General features: G+C 39.9%; 1 protein-coding gene across 1 annotated transcript in view; it reads left to right on the forward strand.

Annotated features, from left to right (window-relative positions):
• Window positions 1-13,424, forward strand: part of triob (trio Rho guanine nucleotide exchange factor b) — a 183,585-nt gene that overhangs the window by 59,664 nt on the left and 110,497 nt on the right. Inside the window, exons 5-7 of the mRNA XM_036590656.1 lie at window positions 6,483-6,675; window positions 10,761-11,249; window positions 12,771-12,893. Of these exons, the coding sequence (XP_036446549.1) occupies window positions 6,483-6,675; window positions 10,761-11,249; window positions 12,771-12,893 (805 nt within the window). The remainder of the gene's footprint in view (window positions 1-6,482; window positions 6,676-10,760; window positions 11,250-12,770; window positions 12,894-13,424) is intronic.

The following is a 13,424-nucleotide window of genomic DNA, read 5'->3' on the forward strand; positions in this document are numbered from 1 at the left end:
TGACAAAAGTACAAACAAATGTTTAATGTTTTAATGTTGATTCTATTTTGTAACACAAAAAAGTTGGGACAGAGCAAAATAAGGGTGAAATGTTTATAGAATATTCAAGTTACACTGTTTTAAAAACATTCAACAATAACCAGGTAAATGGGTGTGGGTTTCATGATTGGGTATAAAAGGAGCATCCACCAAAGGCTTAGTATTTGCAAACAAAGATAGGTTGTGGCTCACCACTTTGTGCCAAAGTTTGTGAGAGAATTATAAAAGATTCAGAGAATCTGGAAAAATCTCAAAACCAGTAACCACTGTTATATGTATGTGACCTTCAAGCCCCCAGCATTGCATGATCATACCACTATGTCAAATATGTCTGTGTGGGCTCGGGAGTATTTTGTAAAACCATTGTCGCTTAACACCGTCTGCCGCTGCATCAAGAAATGCAACTTGAAATTCTATTATGCAAGGAGAAAACCATATATCAATTCTATGCAGAAACACTGCCGTGTTCTCTGGGCCTAAGCTCATCTCGGATGGTCTGAAAGACAGTGGAAACGTGTGCTGTGGTCAGATGAGTCCATGTTTCATTTTGTTTTTGGGAAAAATGGATGTCAAATTCTCTGTGCCAGAAAGGACTGCCAGGCCTCATTCTCCATGTGCTACAACAGCGTGGCTTCATAGACACAGAGTGCGTGTGCCTGACTGGCCTGCCTACAGTACAAACCTGTCTCCTATAGACAATGTATGCCGTAGCATGAGGAGTAGAATAACACAAGGAAAACCACAAGCTGTTGAGCAGAGTCTTGTATCAAGCAAGAGAGGGCAAAAATTCAACTTGCAAAACTGTGCCAGTTAGGATTTTCAGTTCCTAAATGAATAAAAAAGTGTAATTAAAAGGAAAGCTGATGTAACTCTGCAGTAAATAAGCCCCTGTCCCAGCACTTTTGCGTATGTTACAGGCATCAAATTCTAAATATGTTTATATTTACAAAATACAGTTAAGTTGGTCAGTGAAAACACTTTGTACTATTTTTTTGTACTTTTCTTTGTACTTACATCTGAAGAAAGGATATTAGGTTCAAGAGAATAAACAAATCACAATTTCTTGTTTTTTTATTGCATTTTCCAAAATGTCTAAACCTTTCTGGAAATGTTTTGTAAATGTTTTCTCTTGCTCCTGCTCGAAAACTCGTATAGCTGGTATCCATCTCTGATTGGTTACTTTCTACTTAGAGAGAGTTTAGAACTTCTATTTAGAATGTGTTTATTACTTTTTATTAACTTGCTGTTAGATGTTTGTTACATATGGTAATTATTAAGCGTTTATCGTTTTATTTAGGCTATTCGTTAATTTGTGGGTTTTCTCTACATGTATTGACCCGCTCCTGTCTGCACAGTGCTGATTAACCGCCTGCTCCCATGCGTGACACTGAAAATTAGCTTTGTGCCACAAGTTGTTGTGATAATGCAGATAATGATAATGAACACAGAGATAGTCTGGTTCCGAGCTCCCTAGTTTTAGCGTCACCCTTACCATAGAATGATGGAAAATAGTGGTGCTCATAAGGGCTGCTACACTTCCATGTCCCGTAATTTAAAGATTTCTTTGGCATCTATGCTCTTTTTGTATAAATGACTGTGTGGAATGTGTGAAAAAAGACTGAGCTTCCAAACGATGAATTCAGAACCGAAAAGCAACATAATGAATGACAAAATTTCAGTAGTTGTGGCCAGCTTAGGGTGCAAATTTAATCAGATTCTCTGTATATGTATATCAGACCTTCTCAAGTAAAAGACCCCAAAGATTTGCTTTTGGTCACTGAAGTTAGTTCAGGATTGGGTTCGGTATAGCACAACAGCATTGAGCTACTGAAGGCAGCAGAAAGACCTCACATACAGAAGACAAACGAGAGGTTGTGTGTAATGGATCAAAGCTAAGCAGCTGAAGTGGAAACCTTGTGCTGAAGGACTTCTCTTTGAGAGCTATTGCCCTCTTAGTGACCCTTAGGTCCCCTGCTGTGTTAGAATAAGGGAGGGTGCAGGTGTGACACCCCTCACTCCCCTACTCAAGGTGGACTTCTATCACCAAGGTCTTTGTGTATGTACGTGCAGTCCTACAGGGATCCCTGTTCTTTTAGCAGTTACTAATAGTTGCTACATGCTTGTGTCTTAAATGGAAATTCCACCCATTATTCAAAACTTCTGTACAATTTAGTGATGTCTGAAGAGTTTAAAGCTATCTCACAGAAAATTATTACATGAAATGGTTAAGAATACGCTTCTCGATGCCTGTAGCACCGTATTACAAAAGTTTTGAGAAGATTTTGGCCAAAAATAGTCCCCAAAGGAACCTAATTTTCAGATTTACCACTATTTTACCACCAACATTACATATAAAAGCTCAGAAGACACACTTAGGTTCATTGGTGACTGTAGTAAATAAAAAGACTATTTGTGTTGTAGACATTGTGGCCTCTGGTTTCTGTCACCACCACTGTAAAAAATCTGAATAGGTAAGTTTCTTAACAGTAAACCATTTCACATCAAACCACTCTGAAAGAGTTTGATCTCAACCACTGAAACATGTTGAAATTTAATTAGGTTGGATACAAAATCAGCCCTGTGCAGACTCGCTCTTCATACCCAGTCCTCATGTGTGGGTTTGCAGCAGTGCGGATTCTCAGCCTGTATTGATTCAACTCGGAGGGAAACACAGTGGTGTGCCACGTGAGCCCGTGCTAAGGGAACGTGGCGCAGAGGCAGCCAGCTTCGCATGATGCAGAACTTTATGTGGGTTAGCATCTGCCCCAAGGCCCCTTCCGAACAGGGTTCCGGAGGATCCGGACCCTCAGAACCATACACTGCAATATAGACAGATCAGAGATGGAGCTGTTGTGGTACTTACAAAAAGACTAAAAAGGCCATAACGCAGGCACTAATTCTGAGAAAGCCACAAAGCCTTCATGTAAGTGCACATCCAAAAGAGGCATTTTTCTCTGTGAGGCACCACAGTTCCAAAACTTGTTGCTGTCCTGAATTAATAATGTACTGGCCGCGAGCATTCGGGCAGGCGTTAATGTTGAACACAGTATGAGGACTTTGTGATTCTGCATCACATCAAGCAAACATTCCACTTCGCAGCCTTCATACTGTCCTCATCGCAGCTTCTGTTTCACACACAGACGTCTCTGATGGACAGGAGAGTGATGTCACACATCACGAACAAAATTCAGTTTTGACTGATTCAGCAGACGCATTTTTCGTTTATGTTAACTGTCTTTCTGTGTAAGTTAGAGTAAGCTAACAGGCTATAAGCCTCCAATGTTCAGAGACAGACTTTAATTAAACCTTTACTGAAGGAGTCCACATCCAAACTGTAACAGCCAAAGTACAGAATATGCTTCTTGAATGTCATTAATGAGCTTCTGTCTGCTTTTATGCTGCTATAAAAACAGTAACGTTGCAGCACCGTTAGCTTATTGCTAACATTCAAAATAATGATCTCCTAGCAAAAATTAGCTGACAGAGAGAGTGGGACAGAGGTGGGCAGGGGGAAGGGATGAGGGGTAGCAAGAGGGGGAGATATTAACATATTCTTTACATCCAAAGTAAAGAATATGCTACTTGAATGTCATTAGCATCAAATTGTCTACTTTTAAGCTGATAAAAAAATGGTACGGCACCATTAGCTTGGTGCTAACATAACATGCAAAATCTCCTAGCAGAAGATAGCAGACAGACAGAGAGACAGAGAGAAACAGAGACAGACGGTTGGAGAGCAAGAGAGGAAGATGTTAACATATTCTTTACATCCAAATTAAAGAATACGCTAATTAAATATCAGGTATGAGCTTCAAATCATCTGCTTTTAAGCTGCTTTAAAAACAGTACAGCACCGTTAGCTTGATGCTAATGTGACATTCAAAATCTCCTAGCAGAAAATAGCAGATGAAGAGAGAGGGACAAAGAAACAGAGACAAGGGGAGCAAGAGAGGATGATGTTTACATATTCTTTACATCCAAAGTAAAGAATATGCTACTTGAATGTCAGTTATGGGCTTCAAATCATCTGCTTTTAGGCTGCTATAAAAATGTTATAGTACCGTTAGCTTGGTCTTAACATAGCATTCAAATTCCCTAGCAGAAATGAAATTAGCAGAGAGAAACATAGAGAAATTAGCATCGTCTTAGTGATAAAAAACAGGTAAACCAGAGGTAATTACAAAGCAGATTCTGAATTAAACACTGTTTTCTAATGACATGCTAACTCTCAGTGCTAACCTCCTCTGAGACAGCCGGTGAGAGCAGTGGCCAAAAACAGCAGAGTAAAACATCATACAGAGACTCAGTTAAGGTGTTACTTGTTTTCCAAGCGTCTTTCCAAGTGTCTTTCAGTGAGCACCATTATGTTAAACTGGAAAAAAGTCTGCTTTACAGGGACACAGGAACGTGTTTGAAGTTGCCGGTATGTGACATGAATGATGACATCATGCAAAATGATTTGCCTTTTTTAATTTATGTCAAAAATATCGTATCATAACGTGCTATAATGAGACGAGAGATACGCATCCTCTCTTCGCTACTTTGTTCTGGATGGACTAGTGGTCTCTACTGGAAACCATATTAAGCCAGTTCCCATTAGCAAGTTAAGAAGAATTGTTAACAATTACGTCTTCTTTCCAGACGTGAGGTGCTACAGTTCCAGTAATCCCTCTTCTGCTTCAACTTGTGATTGTTTTCTGCTTGATGAAAATGCTGACATTGCTAAAAAGGAATGAAAGCTACTGGGACTCACTGTTAGATTTTATTAGTACTGGCTTAGCATTATGCATCATGCTAGCATTATAAGCCACGCTAACTGTTCTTTTAGCGTGGCTTATAATGTTTCTTGGGGTGAAGTATTCCTTTAACCATTTATTGACAGGAGAGATTTTTTTATACAACAAGCATTAGTGTGTGCAGAGGAGAAGCTGGTGCCGCAGGACGATGTCCCAGCCTCAGGTGATAACAGGGTGTCTGTGAGTCATGTAAAAGTCTTACATTTGACAGATTAAAGGCCTTAATAAGTATTAAATCATCCTAAATTTGATTCAGTTTGATTTTCAGGTACAGACATGTGTCTCACGCACCATTGAATGTTAGCTTTGGGTTAAAACTTGCGTTTTGCTGTCTAGCTAGCACACAGAGGTGTGGTGAAATGGTATGGTACGTTTGTTAAGGCAAAGTTTCTGTACATTTACATTTGAGGTGGTAAGAAAAAGTCTTAAATGTTGCTTTTAACTTGAGTAAACATGCAGACACGCTGGATAATACTGTTTCAAACCTCTCTCCTCCTAAGAGAGCCATCATAGAGGGTCGGAGACGGACCCCTGGGTTAGGAAAACAGACTCTGGGCGTCTGGGGGCCGTCAGTCTTGGTAGCTGTCCAGCATATCAGATGACCTGAGAGAGATATACAGGCTGAGAGACCGCACTGTTCTGACTCGGTCTTCTGTCTCTCTTTCTGTATCTCTCTGTCTCTCTTTCTCGCTGTGTATCTCACTATACATCCATATATGTTCTCTGCTGCTCTTTCTCTCTTTCTCTGTCACAAAGCTCTTCTTTTCATCCTTCCTTCTTTCCTTCCTTCTTTCATTTCTTCTACCCCTTTCTTCTGCTCCCCCCCTTCTGTTTTTCTTTCTCTTGCTCTCTGTTTTCTCTGTCTTACTTTTTCTCTCTTGCTCGCTCTTTCTGTTTTTCTCTCTTCCTCTTTCTCACTTTCTATATCTCTACATCTGTTTTTGTATGTATCTCTATAAACATCCCAAACATTCTACATTACTCATCCTGTTCCTCTCAGTCACAAACCTCTTCCTTTTGTACTTCCTTCCTTCTCTCCTTTCTTCCATCCTTGCTTTAAATAATCGTCTCACTCTCTTTTCATTGTTTTCTTCTGTCCCTCCCCCTCTTCCTCTCTTCCTCTCTCTCTCTCGTCCTCTGTCTCTCTCTCTCTCTCCTCTCTCCCTGTCTCTCCTGTTTCTGTCTCTCTCTCTCACTCTCTCTCCTTTCTCTCTCTCTATCTCTGTCTGTCTGAATGTGCGTCTCTCTCTGTCAGTCTCTCTCTCTCTCTCTCTCTCTCTCTCTCTCTCTCTCTCACTGGGAGAGGGAGGTCGGTATGATTCAGATGTGCTCTGTTCACTCCTCTGTTAGAGTCAGAGGCAGGCAGGAAGTGCAGCTGTGGATGTCAAAGCTTGCTCAGGTCCTCTGGTGTCTTTTTCCAACTCGGGACACTTTGCTTACCACGATCGTTCCTACATCGGTTTTCTTTTATTTTCTGTGCTTTCTCTGTAGGATTTGTTACATGTCCTGTAACTGTAAGTATTATTTATTAGGAAACGTAATAGGTTGCACATTGTGATTAATAGGTTATCTTACTAAGGTGGAGTTTTTGTGATGCTTTGACGCTCAACACTCAGTTGCACTTTTTTTGTTTGTGTTTGGGTGCAGTGAGGAAGTTAGCAGACATGGCTTCACGGTCATCGTGGACATGCGCGGCTCCAAATGGGACTCTATCAAGCCCCTGCTGAAGATCCTCCAGGAGTCCTTCCCCTCCTGCATCCACGTCGCGCTCATCATCAAACCCGACAACTTCTGGCAGAAACAGAGGACCAACTTTGGCAGCTCCAAATTCGAATTTGAGGTAAGGCGTCTACATTGCCCCGTCATACACACACATAAAAGCGTCTTATCAAGTGGAAGGACAAATGATCATCTACTGTTCACTTTCTGGAATTGTGCTGTTACAGTAAGTAAAACTGAACCAGTATAGCATTAATGTGATGCTGTCATATCAAAACAGTTTATCTTGAATCTTTATACCAACGCCAGCAACCTTTACTTCGCAAGAACATTTCATGAAGCAAACCAATATAAATGGTCCAAAATTGCTTGGAATAACTTTACATTAGTAAGAACGTTGCTGTTGTGTGATTGTGGTGGTCCCACCTGTCGACCACCCTGAGGTCATTCAGTCAAGGTTATTTCAGTAGCTACTGTTTAGCTACTGCAGTGTTAGCATTTTGGTGTAATGGCAGCTTATTTAACACTTTATTTTATTTAAAAACTACATGCAGTCATATTAAGAAACTTTAGCCAGTGGAGCTGCATCTACAGCTACTGTTTGGTCGTTCACATTATCTTTTAATGTGACCTATTCTGATACCAGTCTAAACAGAACATGCTCCTGAACTGACTCACATGCACAAAAGAACATATATCCGCCTGTCACACTCATCCAACAAACATGGCTGTCCTCTATATGTCCTTAAGATTAATAGACTCATTTCATGTAACGTCAAACTTTAACAGGTGCAAACTGATACTTTAAACCTCAAGGACAAATAGCAGACACCAAAATGACCACACTGGACAAAGTTTAAAGAAAACATTAAACATTGTAAATTTGTGTGTTTGTTTTATTTGTGGAAGCTGATCAAACAGAGAAAGGAAGCTCAGTTTGTCTACCTGCTGTGAAACAAAAGAAGAATTTTAGCCCCACATATGAAAATGACCCAAATCTGAATTGAACTTGTCAGATTAAATGTGTTTTTTGTGATCGGATTTTGGACACTTTTACTTGCAGTGTGAGTGTAACCTATGATGCCGGGCAGACCAGCTCAGCAGGAAGGACCACTATGGTCACCTCACCACCATGTTAGCTATTGTGGTAGTTACATTTCCAAAATTACAACAGAATTTGATCATAAAAACAACAAATCAAATGCAAGAAAAATGCAAAAATTTACTGTTCACTATTTGGAGTTATTATTTCAGTGAGTGAAACTGAAATACAAAGCTGAAGTGAAACTTCAATGTTTATGTTTAAACTTTATAATAACGCCCCCTATTTTTACTTCATGGGAACATTACATGACAGTGAACAGGTATAAATGGTTCAAAATTATTTCACAATAACTTCACAATAAATTGTGTTTATTTACTAATAAATAACAAAAGACAAAATAACAAAAAGTGCACCATACCACCACATTAACTATTTCATTAGTTAGATTTACCGAATTATGACTGAAAAGTCTGATTTGTCTGACCATGTCTGACCAAACAGGTTTGTTAAAAGGGAAAAACCTCCAAAGCAAGTGGTCACAGATTCTGAATTTTCAAACAGCCAAAATGTGAAATGGGCACCAGACGATAGACAGAAAGAAGGTATCAGAAAACTGTCATTCAGGAATCAATATCGAAATCAAGGTGTTGGTATCTGTCAAGCAGTTCTGAAACATATCTAACTCTAGTTATGACAGTGATGATGCGCACAAACATAAAGCATGAATTCCAGGCTTATTTTGAAAACCAGTTCTTGGGCTGCACTTGTGTTTCCTCGAGAGAAAGCAGATTTGCGCAGATGATGGCTTTCTGGAACATTCTCAGTGCTGGTGAGAAACTAGAGCTGTTAAAATTAGTGCTGACCTATTTAAGGGAAGATGCAAGATGGATAGAGCCACAGCTTCATCCAGTATAATCAGGTTAGGGGTCAGACTGCAGACTGCATCTTTTCCAGCTAAACTTCACAGCACAGAAATGATGCTTTATATAAACCTGTAATCGCTGTTTTATTGTCCATTAAACATTTATTATTACACCAAGCATCTTATGAGCTGAATCAATGCCCAGTAATGTGTATCTCCACTGAAGCTTTGTTACTAGACACATATGAAAATGTTCAAGATTTCAATGCAGTTATAAATTGTTAAAAAGTGTAACTGTAAAATAAAATTGCACTGTCTGTTGGGGACCACTCCCAGAGCCCCTTCTTAGAACTGAGAGTTATTACACGTGTGTCCACTGTTGTCTCTGACAACATGACCTGTGTGGAAATCTGTGGAATGTTCTCTGGCTCTGCTTAAGTAAAGCATTGGATGAAAATGATCTGACAGGGAGCACATTCCTGCTGCAAACAGGCCCTAATTGTGTTGTTTTTAAAACGCTGTTCCTGGACCATGGAAGCCTCCCACTGAGCGGATGACAACAGGAAAATGTGTCAGGACGTGAAGGCTGCTGTAATATCGCACACCAAAAAGCGCTCACTCACTGAACGCTCTGAGAGCTCTGAGAGTCTGAGCTCTGGTCTGCTGTCCTAATGTGAAAGTGTCAAATTGCTACTGTGATAAAAGATATATTTGTACTGTATTATATGAATTACTTTTTAAATGTAATGTATTATATTGTGTCAGGTTTTTAGTAGGAGCTGCACTGTAGGATATATCAAAATCAGTGAAGATTACCAGCTCAAAGCTGGATTTCGTACTCTTGCTCATATTTTGTCACCTAAGTGTTTTCCAACTGAGTAGAAACCTACTGTATATTTCCTTTAAACGCTCTGCTCAGTCTTTCATATCAGTGCTTTTCCACTCAGTTCCAGCAGTCCATCCGACAGTTAACATATGCCCTAACATAGCTCCCAGTTCAGTGTTCTTAGTGGCTTGATCAAAGTTTGTTGGGAGCTGGGTTTGAGCCAAATCGTGGACCCCAAAGTTGGTTCCACGTTCCTGTCTGACTGTACTTGGAAACACCCACAACAACAAATGCCAAATAATGCGACAAGAGAGTCTAAGTGAGCTGCTGTCAAATAACCCTAATTAAAAAAAAAATCAGCAGAGCTCACATATTAAATTACTTTGCTGTCTAGATGATTAGGATTACATCGTTGATGTGCACGAAACAATGCAAACAATGAATTGGTTATTTCAGACTGAAAGGAAAGGAAGTAATTCATCAAATTTAGCTGAAAGACTGGCATCATGTTGCAAAGGAGCTCACGTAGGTCACTTTCGCTTCAGTCTGATGATTAATTAACACTTAGTGTAATGAAAATGCTTTTATCTAGAAATACTTGTATTACTGTTAAGTTTCTTTGATATTTATATGGGCATTGCTTTGTACTTTTGTTTGAAATAACTGGCATACAATATTTGATGTGGCTTAATTGTAACCTAATTACTGTACACGTTTAAGCTAGACCTCATTGTAATGTCTTTATTGCTCAAACACGTGTGCAAAATATAATGTTAGTTATGTGTAATGTTATGTAAGGTTTAAGGGAGCTTTATTGTTTGATTTGATTTTGCTAGTGTTTGCCAGTATCTAGAAAAGTAGTATTATCTTTCTTTGACATTGTATTACCGAAACAGTAATGTTTACTTCAATAATGTAAACAATAATAATGTGGATGATGAGAGCTGCTGTTTACTTATGTTAACTACATGAAAGCTACAAGTCAAGGAGTGTCTGCTGAATGGGATTTCTTTTTTTTAATTGAAAGTATTGAGAATAGTGCGATTTCACATTAAAGCATTAAATACCTAAATTTTGGTATTGTGATTTCTCTTCACTGCTGCCTTAAGTGGAGGTTTAATGAGACTTTATGCAAATAAGATGTGAATTTTGCTGGACTATTAGATTGAAAGTTTGGTTTTGAATATATTTAGGTATATTTAGCTTGCTTGTATTAGTTTGTATGCCTCTGTCCATGTCAGTTAGAACATTTGACATTGCCAGTGACATGCAAGTGGTCAACCGGGGGAACTATTGTGAACGCTATTATAGCCCTTATGTCAACATCCTAAAGTGTAAAACTCCTTATTATTCATCATAATTGTTCACTAAGTTAATGTTATAGGAGTACAGAATAATGGTCTGCACCCCAAAACATCCATGAAAGTCAAGGGGTTAATGGTGTTTTCATTTATCTCTCCGTCCTTCTCGTAGACCATCATGGTGTCCCTGGATGGACTGTCCAAAATGGTGGACCCCTCGCAGCTGACGGCTGACTTTGATGGCAGCTTGGACTACAACCATGAGGAGTGGATTGAGGTGCGTGTGGCCTTCGAAGAGTTCACAAGCAATGCGGCTCGCGTGCTGACCCGTCTGGAGGAGCTGCAGGACCTGGTGTCTCAGCGGGAGCTCCCAACCGATCTAGACGGCGCACGGCGCAGCATAGAGGAACATGCCTCTCTTAAGAAGCGAGTCACCAAAGCTCCGGTGGAGGAACTGGATGCTGAGGGCCAGCGGCTGCTGCAGCGTATCCAGGGTGGCGAGCGGGGCTGTGGGGACGTGCAGGGCCTCATCCCCAAGGTCTCTGCCCTGCTGGACAAACTTCACAGCACCCGGCAGCACCTGCACCAGGCCTGGCACATGCGCAAACTCAAGCTGGACCAGTGCTTCCAACTCCGGCTCTTTGAGCAGGATGCAGAAAAGGTGAGTGTTAAAATTGGCGTTCAGCTAATGGTGGTATTGAATGATAGAATTTATGCTAATGTTGAATTATAGTGAAAGCAGGATTTGTGATAATATGTGAGTACTCTGCACAAGTCGGAGAACACCCTTCTTTTATTACATTTCCAGTCAAAACGGCCAAGTTCTTCATTTTCCCGCATCGGGAAAAACAGAAAACAGAAACCAAAAGAAAATTATGCAGAAAACTCCTCAGCTAAATCTGACCACACTTTTTTCACTCTTTTCATGTATTACAGCTTCCATTCTTTTCAAAGACTTGCTTTCCATTTTTCAAAAAACAAATCTGCAGGGATATTTTTCCCTCTCTCTGAAGATGGTCTATTGGTCTATTTTTTTTTTCTCAGTAAGCACTTCTTGACAGCTACACATCCTTTCATACTCAATGTGTTGAGTTGTCTTCTCACAGTGAAAGGATGCACAGAAACATCAGATCTGAAGCAAGAGTGGAGCTTGATTTTCTCCTCTCTCTCAAAGATGAAAGCTTAAGAAAGTACTGATTTTCTGATTGTGACAGTTTTGTGGTCTACTATGTCCTGCACGGTGGTTAGGAGTCCCCTGTCTCTTTTGTTTTGAGCTCCAATTTTGAAACACCTGTTTTTTCCACAGATTTTTGTAGAACTAGATTTTTTGTAGAACTACTTTAGTAGAACTTATATCTGATATCCTTACAAATATCTCCTAAAAAGTGATAAACTTGTACTTAATGGCCATTTTGGTTGTAAAGTACATGGGACTGGTCTCTGACTTTTGCACATACTGTATGTCTATAAAACGAAGTAGGTTTGCTGCTAATATAAGTATTGAATGATGAAGCTGTTGCTAATGTTAGTGCTGCACTGTAAAATGAAACTCGTACTGGTTAATAGTAGTGAATGAAGAACTGGTGCTGATGTTATATAGTGTTGAGCAGTAGTAAATGGAGGATTAGCACCAGTGCCTCCACTGAATCATGGTCAGTAATCTGGTGCTAATATAATTATTGGATGATCTGATTACTGCTTTAAGTAATAAATGGTCAGAATACTGCTAATTGTACTTTAGAACAGTTGTGAATGGTAGGATTGGTGTTTATAATAGTGTTGAATAGTAGTGAATCCTACATGAATAGTGTAGAATAATGATCTGGTGTTAATATTAGCATTGAATGGTCAGATTAATGGTTATATTCATATTGAATTGCTGTGAATGGTAGAACTAGTGTTAATATTAGTGTTGAATAGTAGTTAATACAAAACTAGCCCCATTACTAGCACTGAGAACTGAAAGGTGAAATTGATGCTAATATTATTCTTGAATAGTTGTGAATTGTAGCACCAGTGCTAACATAAGAAGTTACCAAGCCATGTGCTGAAATGTTTAACAACTTAGACGAAGGGACCAGGAAAAGTAATGCTAGTGTTTGTCGTCATACTTGCTAGATTTTTCCCTGACTGTATACTTCCTTTTGTAATCTTTCCACTTGTTTTACTACCACTCCCATAGATGTTTGACTGGATTGTGCACAACAAGGGCCTGTTCCTGACCAGCTACACAGAGATAGGAGCCAACCACCAGCACGTGCTGGAGCTGCAGACCCAGCACAATCACTTCGCAATGAACTGCATGGTAAGAACCGCTCAGCACCCAGTGGAGCAGCACTCATATCTCTCCCCCCGGCAGGCATTGTTACACACTGCACTGTGTCCCGCTCTTACATCACAGCAAATTGCGCTGTGTGTGCCATTACACGTGAGTGCCTCATACCACTCAGTCGGGAAACACAATGACACGATGGGAGCAAAATACCATATTATGACTGTATTGCTACATATTACATCGCAATGTGCCTGACAGTGTACTGCAAACACGCTGGCAAACTCTTGATGCAATTAGAGACTAGTCTGCATTATTGTGATCAAAATGATTTACGTTTATTGGATCATGTGAATGTTTTGATTACTTCACTTGGCAGCTTTGCACAGCAGACTCACTGGAGATTGTGATTTGGCACACCTTGTGAAACTTTTCACAATTCTAGGCGACAGTACAGTTTTAACTCCAGGCGCAGCCAGATAAGTTTCCTACAGCTCCAGATTGCTGGCTAGCCAGCATGTTCCCAGTTACATTTATTACTGAGAATGAATGAGCGCATACCGG

Source organism: Colossoma macropomum, unplaced genomic scaffold, assembly GCF_904425465.1.
Source record: "Colossoma macropomum unplaced genomic scaffold, Colossoma_macropomum, whole genome shotgun sequence".
NCBI lineage: Eukaryota > Metazoa > Chordata > Actinopteri > Characiformes > Serrasalmidae > Colossoma > Colossoma macropomum.